The sequence below is a fragment of the Melospiza georgiana genome, chromosome 7 (assembly GCF_028018845.1).
Source record: "Melospiza georgiana isolate bMelGeo1 chromosome 7, bMelGeo1.pri, whole genome shotgun sequence".
Taxonomy (NCBI): Eukaryota; Metazoa; Chordata; class Aves; order Passeriformes; family Passerellidae; genus Melospiza; species Melospiza georgiana.
In genome coordinates this window covers 31,906,866-31,932,216 of record NC_080436.1, presented here as the reverse complement: position 1 = coordinate 31,932,216, position 25,351 = coordinate 31,906,866, and the positions used below count along the sequence as shown (strand labels likewise).

Genomic DNA, 25,351 nt, shown 5'->3' with positions numbered 1-25,351 from the left:
GCTGTAATTCACTCTTTTTATCTTTCGATATTGGGGTGCAGATTTAAGGGGATGAGGGAGGTTTAACATAATCTCTCAGGCACCATTCTATGTGTTTACCCAGCTAAACTGATGAAGAAATGACTGCTTGGTGCTCTGCCAAGCTCTGACCGAGGGAACTGCGGCCACTGCACACTCCCCTCTCCTCTTCCCTCCAGTGTCTGCACCAGCCCCAGAAGCCAGCACTGCTTTCTTCTCTTGCAAAACAAGAAGGGCAGTCAGCTGTGTTTCTTCGTGGGAATTTGAGATAACCTTGTAGGCGCTTTAATGACTTCCTGCTGTTGCATGTGCTCTGTTTACCAGCTAAAGAGCTCTTTCCTGTGTCCTTCACCCTCCTGTTCCCACACTGCGCCCCGTGCCTGAAGCATCCTTGCTCTTTTCCTCAGCTCTGATTGTTTGGCCTGCAAGGAGTGGTATCTGAGTACAAATGTATTTGTTTTTCTCAGAGCTCACTGCATTAGCAGGTTTGGTTCAGTGTCAGGAAAAGAGCTTCCCAGCTACACCACTGAATTAGTTTATGTAATCTCGAGTTAATTAGCACCTGCTGTTCTCTTTCCAACAGGAGAGGTCGTTGGCCTGTCTCAGTTTAACATCTCTTAAAAGCAGGGTAATGAACATCACTTCTTGTTAATGAGCCGTTTAGACTTAGCTACTAACTTTAATTGGACACTTGTACACAAGGCATTGCCTGTGGGTAGGAATAAGGAAATGTTGATACAGGGCATGCCAGCTAGGGAAATTTCCTGCCTGGACTGTGTTTTTCCAGAATCACAGAATGGTTGAGGTTGGAAGGGTGCACTGGAGGTCACCTAGTCCAGCCTCCCTGCTCCAGCAGGGTCCCCTAGAGCATGTTATTTTGATTTTAAGTCTTCAATACATTCATCAGCTGTGCTTGTAGGGACACCAGGAATGGGGTTGAGCCTTGCTTGTTTTGCAAGCCGCAGGAAGGGGATTACAAAGATATATTACATGACTATCCTCACCTGCTTTCTCTTTCCCTCTGCTGGGGCCTATGGTAAGCTGATAATAGCCCTTTTTCTCAACCTTTTAGCACAGCTGGCATATGCAAGAAGGGCCTCATTTCTGGGTAAAACAAGGTCTGCCCCAGGCAGTGTCCTGGAAGGGATGTTGCCCGAATTCCTGAGGCCTCTCACCTTCACTGGACCCAACTCCACAAAATCAGTACCAACCCTTCTGAAACAGCCCATTTCAGCTCCCCTGGCATTGCACAATGTAATTATTCACTGAACAACTATTGGTTTTTGCTTCTGACAGTTTTGCTGGGAACTTCCTTGTTGCCAGTGTTGGAAAGAAAATCCATTAATGACTTCCTCTTAAATTCATCAGCACTTAGGCTGCTGATGCTCCTCCTGGCTGGCAGAAGGACAGCTGGCTCCTCGGGCATCTGGGCTGAATAGCCAGAGGCTGTCACCAGCGTCCCTGAACGATGACAACTGCTTGTGTGAAAGGTGGTGCTCAGGCCCTGTTCACTGGTAAAGCCACCCTACTACATTGAATACCCAGGGGCAAGTGCAATGGAAGGAAAGTGGATGGGCTCTGTGAATATGCAGTTTGTGTTCGCCCTCTGTGCCTTCATCTGCTTTTGCATTGCTCCCTGGGATCTGCTTTCCTGCTCCTCTTCATCTGCTTACAAACACGTCCGTGTCCCCAGAGGGAAGCAGCTCTTCCCTCCAGCATCCCTCAGCACAGATAAACAAGCAAGATCCCCAGCAGGGCAGGGAGCCTTTGTGGTGCCTGCCCAGGAGATGGGGGAGGTAGGAACCCATTCCCCTGGGGTGCTGGTTGGCAGCAGCTTTTCTTCCAGGACAGAAGAAGTTTTCTTGCCAGCAGAAACCAGGACAAGGTCACAGCATCTTAACTCCAGGGGCTGCCTGCTCCTGATATCTTCCAGAGTGGATGTGCTCTTCCCTAAGAGCTGAGGACTCCAAATTCCAGCTGACATCCAGGAGTTTTTATGGAGTTGTTTAGCTCTATATGCAAACAAAGCTTGTGCTTGATGCCTGAAGTGAACACGTTTTACAGAATCTGGGAATAATTCATTTTTCTTGGTAATTTCAGGCAAGATTAATAAAACCAAAATGGCCATGTAAAACCAAAATGGCCATGTAAAACAATAATTTATGCTAGAACTGGGGGGTTTTAAATATAAAAACCAGCAGTATTTTTTTCTGGGGCATGTGGCATGCCCCTTTACAGATAGGGGTGTCATGCTCAGCCTGGCCTCCTCCCAATCTTATGCTGGTCCTAACTATGCACTGCAGGGCTGAGCTCCTACACTGGCTCGTGTGAGAGCCAATAATTGCATCAGATCTAATTAATTACATGTTATTGTATCTCTGAATCTGTATTTCTTCATTTACGCTGGATGGAGGCACTTGCATTTAAAGCAAACAGCTGCTTTGGCTTGAAGGATGAATGTTTAATTTTCAGAGAGGGAACATACAAGTTGTTTCACCCTCCTTGGTCTCATTCTTAGGCCAGAGAGAAAATTTAAGGTTACATTTTTTCGGAAGTATCTGACTTGCTAAATGCAATGGGACAGAGTGAACCCCTGACAAGTTTGGAGGCTCTGCTTGGCTTGGTGAGTCAGCAAAAAGTGAGATCTTCAATTCCAACCTTCAGGGAGGGGCTTTCACTTCTCCTTTGGTCATGGGACTGATCCTGCTCCTGTTCTTCCTTCTACTTGTTCTGGTTGATTTTTAGAGGACAAAGCCAGCTTGAAATCCTGCTATTTCCAAAAATATAAGTTTAAAGTAATTCCTTGCCAGTTTACAGCTTTACATCTCGTTGTTTTTTTCCTGGTTGTGAAGAGGCTCAGCTCTCCTGCTGCCGGGTGACCTGCATGAGCCAAGAAAGCCAAGCAGGCAGGAGCACCCACCAAGCTCTCCCTGCTGCTGAGTGCCCTTCCTCCCCTGGCTGCCCTCTCTGGCTGTGGGATAACTGTCAGCTCTGCCAGTGAAAAAAAACCCACTTTTTTCCTGACTCTCAGAGTTTCAGAGAGAGCTAACATCGCTCAAAAACCTCCTTCGGTGCAGTTAATTTAGGCTTGAATGTATCCTTTGAACTTCTCTGCGTGTTTGTCTTCTGATAAAATGGCAGAAGCCTGCCGTGTAGGCATTTGGTGTGATTAAAAGCTCGTTGGAGCAGTTTTGGCAGAGGGGGTTGGGGAATGCTGCTCAGGCAGCATTTGACATGCCATGCATGTTTTGCCAATGTCTTGGAGGTGATCGGAAGGAGGGAGAAGTGATAAACACCATTTGCTTTCAGTTCAAGCATCTTTGCCCTTGAAGAAACCCAGCCAAAAATCACCCCAGCTAGGGAGATGTGGATACAAAATCAAGTAGGAGATTTGATTTCATTTGTCAGATGAATTATTTTATCCCTTTCCCACTCAAAACAAGGAAACCTGCTTAATTATGTCCTTAAGAGCATAAAGCTGTGATAGCTCAGATACTTTTTGACAGCTTATTACAGTGCACAGCCTTGCAGATTTCAGTACACAGAGGGACTGTAGACTCTAAAGAAATTTTTGGTAGCCACTATGGTATGTTTTTTCACCAGATAGTTTCTACTGTCAAGTTCAATTGACCTTCAGATGTCTCAAGAGCTTTCATTTCTTCCCTTCAAGTACAAGCTGGTCAAGTCTCAGAGGTACAGACACAATAGGGATGAGCTATTTTACTGAAGTTTTTTTGGTCACTCTTGGACTATGTTGTAATAGCTTTGTTACCATTTCAAAATACAAATATCCAAACTGGACCACCGTTGCTAAAAGAGGCAAAGGCACAAACCTGCCTGAGCCTGCCACTGTCACTGTCACAATGGATATGAAGAGGATATGAGAGCAAACTGGAGCTCAGCTGTGCCTTGTGTTCTCAGTGTCCATCATCCATTCATCCATCACCACAACAGAGAGGCTTTGAACCTTGATAAATGCTAGGGATTAATTAATTGTGCATTTCAAACCCATGGAAGCTGGCATGTAACCTTCATCATACAAAATTCAACATCCTCCCAGCTTCTGCAGCAGTAAAAATAAAGAACATCAAAAAAACCCCAACCTGACTTAGCCTGGAACATGCTGGAGAGCCATGTGGAAAAATGGAAGGTCACATTTAAGGTAGAACTAGCAGCAGGTGTGGAAAGAAACACAAATTACCGTGGGCAGAAACTCAAGGAAGAGCATAATATTTGGGCCCATTTTGCTTTGCAGAATAGCCATGGTGCTGCACAGGATATACACGAAGAGATGTGCTCCAAGAACCGCTGATCCACAGCCAAGTCCCGCTTTGGACATGGACACAGGGCTCCCAGCCCAGCCCGTGTGTATCTGAGCGTGGGGGCACCCTCAGGTGCACAGAGTTACAGCACACTTGACCTTTGGAGGGTTCCTCTCCTGTGCTCTGCGGGGCTGGACCTCACCATCTGCATCTCCTGCGTCAAGCCGCTGCCGCCATTACTCGCCGAGGTGCTGAGGTGCTGTCGCCAGTGCTTGCTTAAATGCCACTGCCTCCACTTTCTCTGAACTTCCAGCTGAACCTAGGTAGGAAGGCCACAAAATACTTAGCTCAGCTAGTTTATGTTGGAGCCCTGCAGTGCAGAGAGCAGCGTAACAGGAAAATGAGAGTGGGTTACCTTTGGCAAGGTTTGGGCTTAGTTATTTAAACCCCAGGGTTAAGGTAGGGCTGTTTCTTGACACTTCTAGTGGTACTGTTGTTCCAGCCATACAACTTTCTATTTAATTGCAGGTGAAACTGTTCACAGAATCTAGCTGGCCTTAGGAAGGCTTTGGTTTACATTTTTCCAGAATTTTAATTTTAGATATAAAACCAGGACATTTTGGCACTCTAAAGTAAAAAAAATTAAACATGTAGATTTCTTTTCAAAACCACTTTTTTTTCCTGAACCCTGTTGACAGATCAGTCAGAGTATTTCAAAACCCTCCTTTATTTCAAAGTGACTTTTTCTTAGGCACTGGCTTCCTTTTTTTCCCCCTTCCAATTAGCTCTACATCTTTCAGGTTTGTATGTTTCCCCCCACCTCTACCAGCAGCAGCATTTCAGAGTGCAAGTTCTGGCCCAGAAGCCTGGGAGCTGTCATGCAACCACAATGGAAACAATCCCTCTACCAAAAGCTTTACCTTATAAGAACCCTAATAAACTTGGACTGGGCCTAGCTTTTGATAAATTCCCTCCTAAGGACTGAGTAAATAAAGCAGCCATGGATGGGGTGGCAGATAATGGTGTCATACGTCAGAACCATCGGCTGTCAGTGTGACTGTGTGAGGGACGGGCTCCCACCCTCAGTTCCCAGACACTAATAATGTTATCTGATTTATGAAAGGGTTGCAGTAGTTGAGAGGTGAAGTTTGCATCTGGCATACAATTACCTAGGCTTGCCTGGTCTAGGAGGAATTTCAAGAGTGATGTTAGGTAGCTGGGAAGAGAACCCTCAGACAAAACATGTAATTCTTTGGGGGATGTATCCCACTGATTAATGAGGCATGCTTCAGCAATAAAAAAGAATGTTATACACATGAAACTCACCTCACCATTAAGAAAACAATAAAGTACAGCCACAACAAAGCCCTAAAAGATAAAAGAACCGTGGTCACAGATTGCAGTTTCAGCTTTTGAATGGGGATGAGGCATCTCAAGGGAAATCAGACAGCTTGGCTTTGCCATTGGAAACCCAAGTCTGCTGCAGAGTTATATGTTCTACCTCTTTTTCTTATTTTAAAGAAATAATAACTTGTCAAATATTACCTGGAATGATCCAAGAGCCAATTCAAAAAAGAGCTGAATTTCCATTGTGCCGCTGCTTGCATCCTCAGGGAAAAAAGCAAAGATGATATAGTGGACTCCAAAGAGAGGGATGAGAAGGAGTGTTGACTTTGCAAGTCTCCTGAGAATGAAAATAGAGGGAAAAGCTGGTGTAGAAGGAGCAAGAAATGCTCAGGTGGCCTTGAATGTCTTATAAGGGATGTAAGGGACATACTTGTATTGGTTGAAATCACTGCTCCGTTTTTCAGGGGAGCTGAGCTTCCTCATCAGGATTCTTAAAATGTTGACAAAGAGAATGAAATTAATCTGAAAAAAAAAAAAAAAACAAACCAAAGTAAGAATACAAAAATACAAAAGCAACCCACCAAACAACAAACCCATTATCCACTTTAACTGGCAGGTATCAGCCGAGCCACTTTGGGGAGAAAGAATAGAGGGCTTGGGTCTGGCCTGCCTCAGTCCATGTTCCCATCCCAGCCTCTGTTCCTGCTTCTCCACCCTGGGCTTGGACGCTGGCTGCTTTCCCTGCTGGTTTGCTGCAGCTTTAGTTATGGAGATGGTCAGGGCTTGTTATCCACGCAAATCACCAAAGTGCAGCGAAACGAGGAGCATGGGTTTGGTTCCATCTGGCTGTGGGTTCTGACAGCCTCTGCACAGTCTGGCCCCACTTTGGATGCCAGCAAAGGGCAGCCCTGGAGCTGTCACTATCACTTGCTAACTGGGACTACGAGTGCTCTTTGTTCCCTGCTCAAAACAGTCCCTGTGGTTTGGGATCACGAGGCAGAGTAGTTCAAAGTGGGGAGAGGAGAGAGTCGACACTGGAGTTCTTCCTTTTGCATTTTCCCCCTCTCGAAGGGTGGATATCAGATAAAAATGCTGATCTGCTCAGTTTGGGTGCAGATGAGGCAATAGCTGTTGCTGCTCGTTGGACCCTCAGGCAAAGAGTGGGAGTTGCAGGGGAGGTAGAGCCGCCTGAGCGTGTCTGTCTGTCTGTCTGTCTGTCTGTCCCGTGGGGAGCGACCTGGGGCTGATCTGCCCTCGGCTTGCACAGCCTGCAGAGCTGTACCCCTTCTGCAGCACCTTGTAGAGCTGTACCCCTTCTGCAGCACCCTGCTCTGTGGCTGGCCCTTAGCCCTTCCCTGGGCCGGCAAACACCATTGCAGAGGTGCATCCTCTTCATGGTGGGTGCAGCGTGCTGGGGGCATTGGCAGCAGGGCCTGGGGTATGGGTCCTAAAAAACCTGGGTCTCCTGGAGATGGGACAGACACAGCAGGTCCCTAAGTCCCTGAGCTCTTTAAAGTTACCGGATGGAAAGGGAGCAGCTGTGGCCGCTGAGGGTGTCTGGAGAGGGATGGAAGTTTGGGGAAGCTGGGAGGGAGGAGGAAAGCAGAGCTGGGGGGAGCTAGAGGTGGGGAGCACGAAGGAAGGAAATACTGCAGGGGTGGTGGGGAGTAAAGGGGGTTCAGGTCAGGGTATGCTGGGACTTTTAACGCATTAGGCCAGGGAAGAGCCGTGTAGGTTGAGCAGCGCTGTTCCCTCATAAAACCGCAGGGGAAGGGGGAGCGTTGGGATTCCTGCCCGGAGGAATTGCCCGCGGGCAGCGCAGGAATGAGCGAGAGCCTGGGAGCACAAAGGTGTTTATCGGTGCTGGTTTTCTGCCCTTTCAACTGCTGAAGGCTGTGAGGAATACAGAGATTAGATCTGGGATTTTGAGATCTGGCTGTTTGTTTGGTTATGGGCTTGAGTAAAGCCTCTTTTGAGGAAAACCTGCAGAGTCAAGCAGGCGGCTTCTGCCCTCAGTAGCTAAACAAGGCAGGATCAGCATTCTGAGGACACTTGGGAGGCGATAGTGGGTGGGGGCTACCATAAGATAAACTAAGATTGTGCTTTTTGTCTTGCCTGGGTCTCCTTGGCTTTTATATGTAACTCAGTGGCTCCTAGCATGAGGGCTGTTTCATAAAGAAAAATAAATGCCATGACCCCAAATCACTTGTGCGGTCTGCTGCTTGTCTTGTGGGGATGCAGGGCTGCTCACTGGTCAATAGGAGCAGAACTTTAACCCACCATCTCTGCTGCCTGGGTTTCTGAGAAGAGTGCAAGTGTTGCAGTTTGTGTTTTGCAAACAAAATGCTTCTTACTGGAAACATGAAAACCTCAACCAGCCCTTGGGGTTTCGCTTGGGGTGTCAGTAGGTTACTTGGGAAAACCCAATTTCTGTTCTAGGGTTTCAGACAGGTCATTGCAGCATGGTCTGACCCAGAGCATTTTCATCGGGCAGAACTATCCCAAGCAGCAGCTCCAGCCTCCTGGTACCTAAGGCTCTGAAGGAGAGTACCAGCAAATGCTCAAAACACAGGTGCTGAGTATTATACACACCAAACCACTCTTGTCATCACTGCTGCCTTGCACTGGGCAGGCTCACTCTGAGTTCCAATGCCTGTGCCTTAATTCACTGAGCAGTGCCTCAGTGCTGTCCACTAATATGTGATGCGTGCAGCCTTTGAACTGTTTTCATTCCTGAAAACAAAAGCCAATGGTCATGTAAAGCAAGTTGGTTTTGGCTTTGCTGAGAGAGGCATTGACCAGAAAAGTAATTGAAACTGAAATGTACAGCCACTCATTTCTCCTCCGGAGCTTTCCTTGAAACAGTCCAAAACAAGCTTCCACAAAACAGCCAAGTTCATGTGAAATCAACAGGATGTGGAAACCTGATCTTCTTCAGGCACTTGCTTCTTGGGAGGACACTCTAGCTTTTTTTGTGAATTTAGCTTTGGGGCATTAGTTACTGACTAAGTCCTGCTGAGCAGAAGTTGCTTAAGCAGTAACTCATGGGTCACACCAGTTCAGACACATGCCTAAGATCAGTTCATTAACACACTTCTAAAGCATGTTGAGTAGATGAGCTGTGACTTCACAGTATTTGAAAACACAGTTTGAATCTGCTTGTCTCAGAAAAGACTTACAAATATAGACACAACTATGGGGCCTCTAATGATCCACCAGGTATTGGCATCAGTGTTAATGTCCCAACACCTGTAAAAATAGAAGGTGCAGTCAGTTATCAAAATATTGGTATCTTTTCGAACAGGTTTAGTCTGTTTTGCACCTTAGATAGGCCCCTATTCTCTTTTCTACAAAACTAATTTCTTGTTCTCACTGAGTGGTACAACATGTCTGACAGAAAACTGCCCACCTGCACGGGACAGAAACAAGTCCTTCCCTTAAGGCACAAACACTGTTCAAAATTTTGAAAGGGAGAAGGGAAAGAAACAAAGTTTAACTGTTCAGAAAGTTAAATACAGATTCTGAAAACATGTGGTCTGAATTCATACCTCCTAGCCTTGAAAATGCTCAAATGGAATTGGAAGGTTTTCCTCAGGTTGCTCAGCTGTACCTCTACTCACACCCACACTAGGATGCAGGCTCCCACCACAGCAGGGTGTTGATTGATTTACTTGCTCCCAGCAATCAGAAATGAGCAGGACCCCATGGAACAGCGTGCACAGGGCCTGCATGCTCCCCTGGCATGCCAGCTTCCCCCACTCCACACCACTTACCCAATATTTTCGTGGAGCTGCCGAGCAGCCGCCCATGCAGCCACAAACACCGCTGGGGCACCTGCAATTGCAAAAAGCAGTTACTGCTTCACAAGTCCATGCCAAAGGCAGGAAAAACCCAGTTGTCCTCACTGAGGGAGAACCAGTACCCCATCCAAGGGCGATGAACCACAAGAGGAACTTCCTTTCCGAGAAGAAGGAGATCACCAGGAGAGTGTGGAGGTACAGTCCTTCCACCAGGAGCCAGCTGTAGTTAGACATGATGCAATACTGGAAGAAGACCATGGTGAGCTTGCAGCCAGCCTGAGGAAAGAGAGCATAATTAGCTCCTGCCTGGGTTTGTTCCTACCTTCTAGCAGAGACAGGGAGCTGTAAATTAATCTTGGCAAATAGAGATTTTATAGCAATTAGGGGACTAAATGGGTGTCCTCGAGACAGGGGTTCACATGACAAGAAAGCAGAGCTGGCAATCCTAAATGCATTAAATCAACTGCCTCACTAGAAGAACTGAAAGTGTCATGGACACGTGGATTTAGGTTACTGCCTCAGGGGAATTTCACTATTACTATCTTCCTAGTACCAGTAACACAAACATCACCTCAGAGAAGGGTATGAATGTATTGTCAATCCTTTTTTTACCCCCAAGAAAAGCAGTTGATAAAGACAAATTAAAATGTTCTCAAAATGTAGTTTTTCTGCAACAAATATGCAGAAAAACCAGTGGGATAAAACAAAACAGAACAAGCCTATTTTTGTTCCTCTCCCTTATGCTTATCTTTTCGTTTAAACCATTGACCATCACCTTCAGTGTTGCTCACCCCTCCTCACACACAAATTTTCGAAATAGTTTGCTGCCAATAAAAAGAAAAAGGCAAAAACATTTCAAAATTTGGGAGGTCCCAGACTGTCTGAGTGCAAGCCATATCTTACTATCAGGCCTCACACTGGAGTGTAAGTCAGCAATATTTAATGTGTTCTCAGAGAAGGGGCAGAGCATACCTCTTCCCCCATAACCTCTCATAATGAACATAAAGCTGGGATGAAGAATTCCTTCCCTGTACACTAAATCCTGCTAGGATCCTGCTGGGAAATTGAGGGGTGGAGCAAGCTGGTGAGCAGAAGGTTACCGTGTATGCCCCACAGTAATTTGTGTCCTCAGAGGAAAACAAGACTGCATCCTTGATGAAGTTGGATGAGGCTCTCAGAATGAACGAGGTGAAGAGATGCATGTGGATGTAGTTCCTTGTGCAGCGAAGCCTTCTGCAAAAACAAGAGAGAGAGATCCAGTGAAGTGACATTCCTCACCAATGTAAGGAACCTGTGGCTGTAAACAACAGGTTTCAACCCTTAGTAGTGATAAACTGACAAATGAAGAACAGTGTTGTTCTGTCTGCGAAAGGAAGACTAATGCATTTCCCAAGAGGGATATCCTAGAGAAGACCTTAAAAAGCTACAGTCATATCTGCTCCACTCAGGTACTAAAACAAGCTGAATGTTGCCAGGAAAATTGGGATTTCATGCCAATATGCTTGTTCTAGCATCCCTCCCTCCTTTCTGTAGCAACATGAACCCAAGGTGTTTATTCACACCTGGATGAATCTATTTATTCTGCCAGCGCAGTGCACTTGTGCCTGCAGTGTTTTCTGTATGAAATCTTCACATAGTCTGTGTCCAGAGGCTGTGCAGCCTGAATATAAATCTGCAAAGTAGTTTGGTTTCCTTTGCCCAGAGGTGCCGCCCTGACATTTACTGTAAGGGAAATTATTTCACTGAATAAGCAGCACAGTACAAATTCCAGGTTACAGGGATGAGTGAAGATAAGCTGCATGTCAGATTGCTAATAGAAACCTGAAACACTTTACCACAAGTCCGTGCAGTGGCACTTAGAACAAAGTTTTAGCCACAGCCTCAAGTGGGGAAAAGAGCAGCAGGGAGAAAGAAACTCTGCCCAAGGGACACTGAAATCAGGGGAAGACCTCATCAGAGAGTTGGTGCAAATGCCATTTGCAACATGCATCCAGCTATGATTTGGAAAGAAAAGGAAAGCACAATATAATAAGCAGCCCTGACATTTTCTGGGAGACCAGGTTCAGAGATATATTTTGTCACTGATTTCTGTAAAGGTTTTTCAGACATACTTCAATTTTTAGCTTGTCCACAAAGTCAATAGAAGGATTTTGTCAGCTGTGATGATCAGAAGTCCCAACCAAACACAAACCAGAGATGGTTCTCCTCACCTGAAGGAGGCCAGGACTGCCAAGGCTATCATCAATGTCACAAGGGAGGTGCAGTATCCGATGGTGTACATGGTCTTCAGGGTCATGAAATAGGAACGCTGCAGGGGAACATGTAATCACATCTTTACCTTGCCTGCCTGCTAGAGATCAGATCATGCCAAATGAAGGACCCCTCCTCCTATTTAATGAATACATTTTCTTGTAAAATCAGCTACTGAAATTTCACCCTGAGCAACCACTTCCAATCATTTGCAGGAAGTATTCATGCTGAAAACCACCAATAGCAATAACCCCACCTGGGTTAAATCACAACATCAATCAGTGTCTCCTAAAACTGTTTCTCCCCAGGGCCCCAGAGCAGCAGATCTGTGCTGACGGGCACTCAGACTCACTCTGGCCTCGTTGGTGGTGTCGTTGACATTGTAGCCACAAGCAATGTCAGGTCTCGGGTACGGCTCTGACCAGCCCTCACTTGTGCAGTTTCGGTACACAAAACCTGTGTGGCAACAATAAAAAACACAGAATGGGTTATGACCATTTCCAGTTTTATCTTTGCTGTCCTCAGGGTTCAGTCACCTTGTAGGGTTGCCCCAAGAGCCAGGAGAGTGTGCTGCCCCAGGCAGTGCTCTCTGCATAGCTGGAGGCAAAATGCAGCTGAGCTGATTCTCTTGATACTTGCCCAGTGTGCTTGTGTGGGTCATAATATTGTTTGCCCACTCAGGGATGACTGTGATGGATGTGTTTTTATTAATTGCAACATAAATAATACTGCTCGGTACATCTGGTGTTTCTTGGCCACTATTCCAAGATCAGCAAACACATGACTTGTTCAGCCACAGATTCAAGCTCCATGCAAACCTGATACTCTGCTGAATGCTCCCACCTCCTTACTGTGGTTTGTCATGCTCCAAATAGAACACAAAACTGTAGATGGTCACAGATTTTCAGTAAGATTTAAATGAATACTAAAAGTCTTTTCCCCACACTGGGCATTATTTTATGCAGTTGATTTCCTTGTTTACTTGCAAATTAAAGGTTAGGAAGAAATTCCCCTCTTAAGCTCAACTTCTGGAAAGCTGAGTACTTGAGTCCAACTGTGTCCCTTGGGGCTGTCTTCAGAGAAAAATAGACATTTGCAGAATTCAACTCATTTTTCATACTGGTATCCACAAAGGACAGTTTGTCTGACCCTTTTCTGCTGGGATGTCTGACTTTTAGACTCCTAATGCTGAGTGAGATGAATGCCCAGCAAGCTGCACATGGCTGAACAGGATAGTTTTGAACTTATCCACATTAATGTTTGGCTCTAAAGTGGAAGTGGGAAGTCCTGCCCAACACCACTTACAATGTCACTGGAAGAAAGCGACCCTAGCAGGCATGTAATGTACTGAAGACAAACTTTCACAAAGAAGTAAAACAACTTCCCACTGTCCTAATCACATTGATCTGCCTGGTAAGAATCATACTTCAGAAACATGGAGTGAAATCCTGGCTTTGTTGCAGTGATGGCAATGCTTGCAGGTATTTAAAGGGGATGTGAAGCCCGCAGTAGTTCTTAGTACAAGCCTTGCCAGAGGGCACCATAAAAGTCCATTTTTTTCCCACACATTCAGCCATGAGGACTTTAGGGTGCGTGTCTGACTCTTGCAAAACACCCCTGCAGTGCTGAGGAAACTGAGGGAGATGCGTATCCAGCAGTGTTTGGCAATGGTTAATCCTCTTTGGAGCCCTGCTGGAATTGTCAGGACAGAGTTGGGGCTCCTGCTACCTCTGGGCTAATGCTGGTGACCTGACAGCATGTCTGCACTTGATTTGAACTCACCTCTGTAAACCTGCAAGGCACAGCAAACAGGCTTAGAACCCTGAGTGGAAAGAGCTCTGGGTGTGTCCTTATCAGACTATTATTCTGATGCTGTTTTGAACATCTTGTTCCAACTTTGCATCTTTGAAAGGGCCAGGCTTGCTTTATAAGCCAGGTTTTCTATGTTTTGCTGCAGTGCAGCAACAACAGGAAAAGAAGCAGCTCTCCCAAAAGGTTCTCCCCAGCCTGTCTTGGGACCCAGCAAGGGGGTGGTGTGGTGGCAGATTCTCTACTTCAGCATCAGCTATTAAGACACACTTACTTAACTTGGAGCAAAGCACTGTGCTTGTAAACATGCCTGTGACTGTTTGGTGCTGGAGGCTGTCAAAGCAGATCAGACAAGAGGAGGTGAAGTTCTGTGTGGGTGTGCACATGCTATTGCACAAGAGATTGTGCCAGGCACATCACATGGATGGGCACAAGGAAAGTTTTTACAATGCACCTGAGTTATAGGTTATTATACACACACACTGGGGAAACTGCAGCATGCCCCACTCAGAGCAAAACAGGAGTCTGCAGTCTGTCTAAGGATTTGGCTTGGTGTTTACTGGTACTTTGGAATTGCCTAGGCAAGAAGGAACTCTGGCTAAAGGGATGGCTGTGGAACTGGGGCTATCTGATGTGGCCTTTGCCCCTGAATCCTCACGATTGTCACACCTTCCTTCATTCCTTGCCTAAGACACCGTGCTCAGTTCTGTTACTCGGTTCCAGACAATTTTGTTTCTTTGGTCTGCTATGTAGAAAGGGACCAGACACTCTGGGCTGCAAATCCAAGTCTAGAAGTGAGCACAGAGACCAGGGTTTGGGCAGAGCTCAGAGCCATCCACATGGCTGAACATATGGGCCTTTGGCATTTGTGGCTGCCCATCTGCTTTGTGAGTGGTGAGCAGAGAAAACCTTTGCTTTTCTTTTGAAGCAAGCAGATCTTTGATTTTCTTTTTCAAAATTGTTCCAAAGAGGGCAATGACTGTAGCAGTAAATAAACCCTGGAGTCACAAGCCAACCACAGTATAAAACCAAAGAAGAAGGTGGCCATGAGAATGAGGTTAAACTATTGCTGACTTTGACCCAAAATGCCAGATGCAGAGACTGAAATAAGATGCTAATGATGATGGACCAGGTCTTGGGTCTCTGTTTTGAACACTGTCACTCTGATTACTATTAATCAGCTTCTCGATAAAGAGGGCAACTAAAGTTTAAGCTGACTATCTCCAAGATAAGGGAGCGAACATCTGAGATGTAATTATGACCTTTGGATGTACAAATTCCTGCTCTCTTCCCCGGTGAGCAGCCAGAGGCAGGGAGCAGTTCCCTCTAGTGGCTGGACCAGCGGGGATTTCAGTCCCTGCATTTCAGGGCCGGGATCGCTGTGCTGATGTGGATGCCAGACGCATGGTTTCCTCAGCGATCTAAGCCTTTGTGTAGTTTATCCTCTGGCTTTAAACCAGCTTAAAGGGCTCAAAGGGCAGATAATGTTCGTGTGTACAGAAAGTAGCAAGGTTTTTATTTTAATCTGAGTGGCTCATGTCTGATTTCATTTAAAGAGCACTAAGTGCTTCTCCTTTGAGTTATGTAATCTTTATTAGACAATCTAATACTTTGTCTCCTGTTCCTCCCTCCATAAAATGAATCTGTCTGCTTTTCTGTGAGTACTGGACATCATTAATCTGCGCCCTATAACTGAAGAATGCAAAACCCTCTTCTCATTTGAATCATTAACTCCCGAAAGAGAAACATAAACACATTTCTGAGGCATTACTGAAAAGCAGTAAGAAATGAACAGAAAGCAGGCTTACTTAATAGCTGATGATTACTGTAGTCTACAGGGAGTAAATTTCACTTCATTTCTAGCTTAGATATCCCAGAAAAAAAGGACAAAAAACATTGCTTGAGCTCACCTCTGTTTGAGTGAATTGTTTGGTGAGCCATGAAACCTGAATTTCCATGAGATTATGTGACTTGTATGGATCCTGTCACAGGCAAGAGAGAAATCCCCAGAGCAGATTTCCTCTTAATGAAAGCAAAAAAAGGGGATCTTTTCTGCCTGCCTAGCTGGATGTTTTGCCAAAACTCATGTGAACCTAATGCTGTGTGAAGTTTTGTCCCCATCAAGCTCCTCTGGGACCAGCCACTGGCTCTAGGAGTTATTAAAAGGGAAGGACAGAAATAAACACAGAGCCTGAGTGGAGAAAACCCTTTTCCTTGAGAAACCATGCTGAAAACCTGATTTTCAGGATAGCATTTAATTCCTGCACTTTTTTTCCATCTGGCTAGAAAACACAAACACTTAAAAGATCTTGTTATTTTAATTCAGGCTTTTTCATGTTCACCTTAGAGGGGGAAACAGACCTGCTAAGTATCTATTGTTCTTCAAAAGAAGGAGGGGAAAATATTCATTTGAAGTTCAGACCTGAGTGTGGCATCTTTATAAAGAAATAAAAAATAAAGTGTTTAATAAATAAATATTTAATAAAAACTATCTGGGTGAGAAAAGCATCATTTTAGCATTACCTTTTTTCCCAGTCAGCATCTGAAAGAATTCAGGGCAGTGTGCATTGACAGTCTGTCCCACAGAGGATGAAGGCCAGCAGCTCATGTTGTCCCACATTCCAGCACATCTGCCTGGGGGGACAACAAGGGAATACCATAGAGCATCTTCCAGTGACACAACACCATGAAACTTCTTCCAGCAATGAGACACTGGGACACATCTCCAAGCATCTCCCACGGACCAAGGCAGCTACAGGAACAAAGATGCTCAGTGCTCTGAAAAGCAAGCTGGATGAGACAGAGCAAGACCTGCTGAGGCCTGGATAGCACAGAGCAGGTCCTGATTGCTTCAAACCAGCCCCAGCAAGTTCACAGACTTGTCCCAGTCTTGTCATTGATCCCACTGGTCTCTACTAGACACACAAATAGCAATTAGAGTCATTCTGAACTTCACATCAGGCCTTTTGCTACATAACTGTTTGCTGATAACTACTGAGTGGCCCTGGAAGGATGAAGGAAATCAGATGGGAATTTTTAAACTTATTTTCACTCTTTCTAAAGCTTTCACTTTGAGTCATTCTAATGTTTTCCTTACATAATATTTTTGTACATATGAAAAAATGCAACTAGATGACCTGCTTGAGCAGGGAGGTTGGAGCAGATGATCCATTGGTGCCTTCCAGCCTCACCCATTCAGTGATTCTGTGACTAAAAAGCTCCAGGTTGATACTTAAACCACAGATCACTTAAATCACAGACTATTCTGAGTTGCAAGGGACCCACAAAGAGAGCACAACTCTTAAGTGAATGGCCCATTTGGGGATCACACCCATGTAGACGTTGTAGGACTATGCTCTAACCAGCTGAGCTAATCTCATCATACTGGGGAAAGGATAGAGAGGAGCAGCATCAATGTCTTCCTTTTGTTCCCATAAATACTCCTCTCTTTCACTGTGCTCAGGCTGCAGTGAAGTGAACAATGCCATCAGACCACTCACTGAGCTTGGCTGCCCGGACTCACCCCATTTCAGTTAGGTGCTTATTTTAAGGATAGGCTTGTCGTGGTCCTCTCTCACAGTCAGGGAGGGAGGGAGACTTTTCCAGCTGCACCCTCAGCTTGACTGCATTGCCTTCTGGCAGGGCTGGTGGAGATGCATCAGGGAGCTCATCTGGGGGCCAATGGAGCTGAGTATGATGGTGATCTCTACTTAGACATCTTGCTTAGGTGCTGGATGCTGGCATGGATTAATTTTGGCCTGAGGTGCAGAGTGTTAGTGGAGAAGACCTACATTTGATCTCTTTGTACCAGAGAAACTGCAATCCTACCATTTCTTATTTTGCTCTTCTCCAGGTACAAGCTGAACTCATTCAGATTCATTCCCTTTTGCTTCCAGTCCCTGCCAATGGTTTTATCACAGCCTGCTTTGAGGTTTCTGCAACAAAACAGGGGGGAAAAGGCCACTGGAGCATGTTAGGACTACCCTGTGCCTGCTGTATCCGGGCGTGTGCTGTCTGCCCTGCATGCTCCCTGAAAGCCAAGGGGAGGAAGTGCTGACCAAGCACTCTCCTCAAACACTTCATGCTTTATAAGGCCGGCCTCCATTAGCCTGACAAAAATATTTACATTTCTAGAAATGTATTGATTTCCTTCTGTGCGACAGTCCTAGTGCCTGAAAATACAGAGCTGTTCACAGCCAAGGCAGCTCCTCAGCCCTCGTGTCCTCCCTGTGCCAATGTTTATAAGTCTTGGAAATGATTTACTTCAAAGCAAAAGCTTAAAGGCAAGCAAAGCTTCACCTTGGGTGATATATACGATTTAACGTGCTGCATTGTTTGGTTTTTTGAACCTTCATGCCAACACTACAGGCACAAAACCCCAAAATCAGACCAAATTTACAGAAAAACCTGGAAAAATTATGATGCTGGGTGATTTCCATCCAGGAAGAGAAAACAAAAACCAGCCAAGCTATTTCTTCTGCAGGTGGGCTTCTTGCCACTCCTCATAGCTAAACGCTGGAGTCTCCCACCCTCGGCTAGATAAAGAGCCTCAGGGTGGAGACAAAGCACAGCAACATCTCCCTCACAGAGCCCTGTGCTCTTTGGGATGTGCCTCAAGCAGCACTCAGACCTTTCTCCCAGCAGCAATACACAGTGTCACCATGATCAGGAGTGCCAGCAGCTTCCCTGCCCTGCTCCTTGCTCCCGAGAGAACTTCCTTGTCCTCACTCATGCACTAAAAAGAGCATAACTGTGACTTGGGTTGTGTTAATATTACACTGCTCCCTTTCCCAAGCTAATGTTATCATAAGGGCAGAGACCCTTTTCCCTTTTACTGCAGGAGAATAAGAAACACTCACTGCTCAGGTACTTCGTGCCTGATTCCCCAGCAAAGAATTCCTGTGCTTGTGCCATCTTCACAGAGATGTGAGCCCTGCAGCAGAGATGGCATGGTGGGAGCTTGTCCCCTGCTTTGTCCATTTTCCTGCCTGTGCCAGTCAAAGCTTCTGGGGCAGCTGCAGGAAGGACGAGGTGTGGAAGGTGCCCCACACCCTGCAAAGCCACCTTTATTCCTCTCTGTGTGACCCACTAAGGGTATGCACTGAATTCCTCAGCTTTGTTTCTCTCTTCTTCAAACTGAAATCCTTGTATGGGGTTTTCTCCACATGGACTTCAGGCCTGCAAATTCCTTAAAGGCTGGAAGTATTTTCAGGTGTGTTTTTTCCCAGAATAGAAGCATTACTCCCTAATTTACCAAGGTAACAAACCTCTCTTAGAGTTTGGTAGAATTTTAGGTAGAATTACCTCATTTAAAAATTCCAATAATGAAAGGCCTTGGGTGAATTTTAAGGTGTGGATCCAGTTTCAAATTGGATTAAGTCTCTGCTGAAAAGCTACTATTTGCCTGAGATAAAACAAGACCATCTGTAAAATGCTACTGCCTGCTAATGCTAGTGCAGGTCCACACTGGCAAGGTCCTGTGGAGTTTTACTTGTCTGCATCTGCTGTGGAGCTTTGGTGCCAAGGAAACACAGAGCTGAACATTAGAGCCATATCACAGGATCAAAGCAGAAAAAGAAACAGGCTGACAAACCAACCTGCTCTTCACTGAAGGAAACAAACTATACTGAGTTATTAATATCGTCAAGCTTCTTACATGCAATGGGACAGATCTGCCTTGTGCAGTACCTGGAAGCCTGCCATAAGGTATCCTGTCACTGCCATGTGGCTGTACTGCCCTGAAGCTGTGCTCACACCCATCAGTCTGCAAGGGACAGGCATAAAACAGTAACAGAGAAAAACGCAAGGCATCCTAAGAAACCAGGCAATGGATCTTCCTCTGAGTTCTGTCCTTGCACCAGGTTATAGTGAGACTGTTCTGTGTCTCCAGCATTCTCTGTTAGAGAGGAAGGCTTTGAAACTAAGAAAATACCTTAACTAACTCTAGCTCCACATGGTAGCCCATCTGTGGGCAGGACAGCCTGCACACAGCACATCTATGGGAGCTCCTTCCCTTCTCATGCTGGTAAGAACCTTGCCCATGTTACAGTGCACAAAAGTCACCCAGAATCAGTTCAGTGTGTGGGATTCTGTGAGTGACACAACCCCATCCTGGCTGGTCACACACTAAAAATAGTCACATGTGTTGTCTACACCCAGTGTTCTCTCTGAGATGCTGACCCAGCAGCTGCCTGGGGGAAATAACACGCAGTTCACAGGCAAGGTTTAATAATCCCTTGCACATGACCCCAGTTGCTCAGCTGTGAAAGCAAAGCTGTCTACATGATGAGGACTCAGTACCACAACTTTCCCAGGCCAAAAATCTCCTTTGTATGACGATAAATCCTTGCTGAAATTCAAGAACTCTGTTAGGTGACAGTAACTTGGAACAGGGAGGAAGCAATGAGGACCTTCAAGCCACGTGATCAAAATGCTGGCTGTTGGTCTTCATTGATTTTTAAGGTAAATACAGTTAAGTAAATTTGCAGTTGCCAGGGTGACTTTTCAAATTATCCTTTTCCAAGAAGACACGATTGCAATTTGCAAGATTTTGTTGCTGGTGTGTTCCCTAGTTGTGAGGATTGCAGTCAAGCAACTGGGTTAGAAAGTTCCCACAATTCTTCCTGTCACAGTAAGGTCAAAATCCCACTATCAAAGACTTGTAACAGATCTTACCTGGTTTTCTGCTCTTAAAGGAGGGATGTATTCTAAATGCATACCTCCTATGGGAAGGGATGCCAGGGTATCTGAGTTTGAGGCACCCAGTTCATGTGATAGCAGCTTTTATCATGAGCATTTGTTCAGCCTTTACCTGAGCTCAGGAGCAGATCATTCTCAGTCGTTCTGTTCCTTGCCTCCAAGGAAAGAGTCTCCACACACTTTTCTTCCTCCCTTTTCAGGACACTCAGAAGGTCACAGACAGGTGGAATAGCTTTGATCTACAAATTTTAAAAGCAGTGGAATCACTTTTCCTCTTAAAACTTATAAAATCTTGACAGAATCTATCCTTTTAATGCTCATATTCCCCATGCAAATTTACCACTTGATTGTGAGCAATATTTCCTTGAAATACAGACAATTTTCCCAGCTCAGCCTGCGTTTTGGTAGTAGCAGCAGGCGAACACAGACTGAGTTTATGTCTTCTCCCTTTTGCTGACATTACTGACATTGAGAAAAATGTGTTATTCTGCTAAATTAAGTACATGAACAGGATGCTCTTCCAAAAGACTGCAGAAACATCCAGGACACTGCTGGAGTCTCCTAGAGCAACAGAGAATTAATCACTCACCCATGGCTGTGTTAAACCATACACCTGGCAGGTCATTTTCCTGGGCACAAGTGATCCAAATATGCCCACTGATGGCAGACCACCCCAGCCTGTTTCCCTGCTACCATCTGGTAGCTGCAGGAGCCCACCTGAAAGCAGAATCTCACCCAGATTTTCATGAGAATCTAGATGGCAATTTGTCCTAAGGTCATTTTCATATCTTCCCAGCCTCCTTTCTCATAAAACCATGTGGGAATGTTAATATTCACTTAATCCTGATGTAGCAATTTATGTGTGTTTATGTTTTATGCAGCTGGACCAAAATCAGTGAAAAAAACAAATAGCTACAGACCATTAAAATGACAAATATTGAAAATCATTACAAAATTATTTGCAGGACAAGGTCTTAACAGTTATGTTGTTCAGAAAAAAAAGTATTTTTACCCTTTTCAGAATAAAAGTTATTTTTACCAGTGTCTATTCTTTTTGACACAAGAAACCTGAATGCAAGTGGATGCCCATTATAATGAATTAGATAAATTCTCTCTAATTGATAAACCCAAAATCTCTATAAATTCTCACTATGGAACTTTTATGTACATATACATGAATGCATATGTATGTACATGCACCATGAAGAGATCAGAAGCCAGTCATCAGGCTCTATTTGTTGAAAATTATCAGATAGACTTTGTTTATGTTCTTTGTTCAAGAAAGTTAACCCTGCAGCATCACATTACTGCTCAACCTAATAAATCTTGTAGTATTGCTGATCACTTTCGGATTAGATTTCGGAGAAAGAACAATCCCTGAAAACCTTGTAATGAGAACTATTACTTTTCTACAATTAAATTTTAGCTACCAGACAGTAGAGACAATATTCCCACTATATTGGCTGGAATTTTTTTGGGTGTTGTATTTCTGAACAACATTGATTTTTTTCAGCAGTGTTGTCATACCTCACCTAATTGGTCTGGTGTGTAAACTTGGGTTTAACTTCAGTATCCTCCTCCCTTGTCTTTGTGTGTCATGAAATAAATGAACTAGAAATCACCTGGTTTTGCACAATGTAATAAATTTTCTGGAATCACACATGCAAAGACTTTATATAAAACTAACTCTCTTCTGATGCCAGGATTTGAATGCTGAGCATTTGAAGTGGCCAACACAACCAGTCTGGGTTGTTAAGATGATACTGAACATATGTAAAACTAAATGCTAGGAATCATATTAACAATGATCTCAGAAACAGGGGAATACTCCATCTTAAAAAAGCCTTTACATTGTGTGGGCACTGTTTTCCTTTAAGAAATATGGGTCCTAAGAAAGTTTTTGCTTTCAAAAATTTAAATTCTGTGTTATTTCTTTATGACTAGAGTGAGGCCACACACTTTTAGCACTCACAGTTGTGAAGAACACTCTGATGATCCAATACAGCATTACTATCTTACACTAAATGTGTTGTTCAAGCAGAGTACAGCATAGGTAGTGCCTTACAATTACAATAGGTAGTGCCTGCACGAAGCGATATCCGCCCCATTCTTCTAATCAGCTGGATACCCCTTCCTTGGAATAGAAGTGCAACTAACAGGATTTTTACCCAGGGAAAGCAGAGGGCTTGCAGGTGTGGGTGGGTTTAAAGCCCTTGTTTCCCACCAGGCCTGTCCCTGAGCCGCTCCGCGCCAACGCAGGCATCCGGGGCAGCGGGCGGGGACGCGCTCGGATGTTTGCGGAGCGATGCGAGCGCCGCTTCCCATGGCGCGGCCGGATAACCCCGCTCTGCCGGCAGCTGCGCTCAGTCTCACTCGTGTTTACCCTCCACAAGTGGGAGCGAACAGCCTGCCCCCGCTGCTGGAGAGCCAGGAGGGAAAGGGGCTCCTCTACGTGCTGTTTCTATGTCTCTTCCTAAACAGTTCCCTTAAACAGTTGTGATCTCCTTGACACTTCACCAGCTACTAAATTAACTCTATCCCAGCTGAAACCAGGACAGAGAGAAAACCCTCTTCGTATTTTGTCAAAGGACAAGATACCAATCCCATTCCAAACAGAGATAACTGTGATTAATAGATCTCTAGAACAGGCAAAATTCTGCGACATTGACAGCAACGGCTAACACAGTTTTTAAAGTGTGAAATGAGTGAATCTAAACATTATCCAGAATTCACAGCCATTTCATTTTAAAATAAGTGGATTTAGTATAATAAGAGGATTTAAGGAGCAAAAGATGCCTGGCAAAACCAAACAGGTATTTTCAATCACTAGAAGAACCAATGGAAATAGGTGCTCTTGGGGACACTCCGAGCAATGACATCTATTTACAAAGTCCTTTAGGTAGTACTAAGAACAAGAAACCAAAATTACAAGAAAAAAATCACAGTCACAATTTTTATTGCAGAAAATCATCAAAAGGCAAAAGGTTTGAAGACTCTGCAATTAAAATGTCTAGGCAGAGCTCAGGTTTTCTCACAGTTGGAGCCAAATTCCCTACTGGGACAAATAAATTGATTTTTCCATTTGTTGCAATGAAACTGTGATTTGCTCCTGTCCTAACTTCTCACACCCAAGCTAGACATATTTCACCCCTTGTTTTATATGCATTCAAAATCTGAATAACCTGAGCAGCACCTGGAGATCACAGCCCAGGTTCCACTCTCCTTTCTAACTGGTCCAAGCACCTGGAGCTCAGCAGTGACAATCTGCCACATAAATCTCAGTAAAGTGATAAAGCTAAAAAAAAGAAGACAAACTTTGTGGTATGAACATCACTTCACATTCCTTCAATCTGAGTCCAGGGAGGCACTGCTAGATGTGGGCATTGCCCCTCAAGCGGTTGATTGCTGGTGTAAATCAGTAAAGCTTCTCTGAATGGAGTTGAATCTTTTCTCCTTCAACACAGTACCTGCTGTGTTTGTCAAAGTGTGCTAGTAACACTTCTGTCTTTATAAAGGTGAGGAAACTGAGGCATCCAGCATCTAGTCATCTGGCCACTGTCAGTTAGTGCAGGAAGAAGCAGAAGCAAGAAGAAAATTTAAAAATCCCAGGTTCTACACAGATCTTTTTAAACAGAGACACCACAACTTCATGAAATAGAGGTGCTCAGCATTACTCAGATAACATGTGATTCCATGCAAACGGGAATAAATAGATCTGAGCACCTACCGGGACAGCTGAAATCCAGAAGATCACCCAGATGGTCCACATAGTCAATCACAGTCTGTTTTCTTCATGCCTCATGCATCAGAGGTCAGCAGGCTGTTTGTATGCTCTCCAGTGTGGCTCCTAGCTCTTTTCACTTCGTCCTTTTCCCTCCTTGCCTTTTCCCCTTCCCAGCTTTGACCATCCTTAGCCAATGTTTCTCTCCAGCTGCTGAGCTCTAGAGAGCATCAGCAGTGACAGGACCCCCCCCTCCTCCTCTGCAACTCTCCTCCTCCTTTGCAGAAGCGTCCCAAGAATTGCAGCACTTCTCTTGAGCACATGTTCCTACTGCTGTCTGCCTCCCTTCCTGGCTATTATTCACTGTTATCGATGGGTGTCGCTGGGCAATGATCGTTCCTCATGCTCCCACAAAGAGGGACCAAGCAGCACTCCCCTGTGGGATGTCAGCCCCACAGCGGCAGGGGCAAACAGACAAGGGGAAGGACAGCCCTGGAATAAGTGCTCTGCTGAGAAACCGGGTTGGAGGAACGTGCTTCAGGCTGCCTGCACTGCTTTCTGCTCCCGATAGCTCTGCACATGCTTCCCACGGGGAGCACACGTCCCTGAGAGGCAGAAAGCAGGAAGCTGGCAGAGCCTGCTGCAGGTGAGCCAGCTGCCTGCATGTCCCACCGAGCCCAGCTGAGCACAGCTGCCAGAGCCAAAGACAACTTCTAGTCTGGGATAAACAGGGAATCTGCTCTTCCGTTCCAGAGAGGACTGCAAATATTCCCTAGATTTCATCCTCTTATCCAGCATCTGAAGAAACAGCCAGTCTCCATTTAATCCAAATGCTATAGGCAGCAAGGTATCATTGCATTTGGATCCCACTGGCACCTTGTTTCAGACATCCTGGCTTTCCCGAAGATGGTTCCTTGGGAAATCCCCTCACCTGTCAGCAGAGTTATTCCTGGTTTTGTTTCTGTGGCAAAACTATTGTAAAGGGGCTGTGTGCTTAGCTGGGTGTGAGCTCCCAGCTGCCAAGGCAGGCACTCCAAACCCTTGCTGGTCACATTCACTTCTAGCACAATACTGAATACAGCTTCAAAAAAGAGCCAGAGTTTGCACTGTGTATCAGAGCTCTTTCTGAAAGCTCAACAGTTCTCAGCTTATCTTGTGGTAAACATCGTTTACCACCTATTCCAATTTGCCATCACCAGACAGGTCAAATTTAATGAAGTGCTTCCCAGGACACAGATGTGCTCCAGGTATATGAGTAAAGTCAATGACTAGGAAAAATATATGGCTAATTGCCTGTGCACTGAAAATCCTGCCATTGGATTAAACGAGTTATCCACTGAGCAGCACAAAAAATGAAGGAATTTGGGCTGCCTAGCACGTGCTGCCCTTTCCATGCCCATCCTGATTCCAGCTCATGAAGATCACTGAGTTGCAATGCTCCCTCT

The 25,351-nt window shown here is 45.2% G+C and overlaps 1 protein-coding gene across 1 annotated transcript; it reads right to left on the bottom strand.

Annotated features, from left to right (window-relative positions):
- Positions 1–4,422: 4,422 nt before the first annotated feature.
- SCTR (secretin receptor) lies at positions 4,423–24,137 on the bottom strand. The gene is given in 15 exon segments (XM_058028072.1): positions 4,423–4,599; positions 5,607–5,648; positions 5,826–5,964; positions 6,058–6,149; positions 8,807–8,876; positions 9,401–9,461; positions 9,550–9,703; positions 10,528–10,660; positions 11,638–11,735; positions 12,030–12,133; positions 16,010–16,120; positions 20,298–20,424; positions 23,913–24,011; positions 24,014–24,073; positions 24,075–24,137. Coding segments are annotated over 15 exon segments (1,530 nt in total).
- Between the last annotated feature and the right edge of the window lie 1,214 nt (positions 24,138–25,351).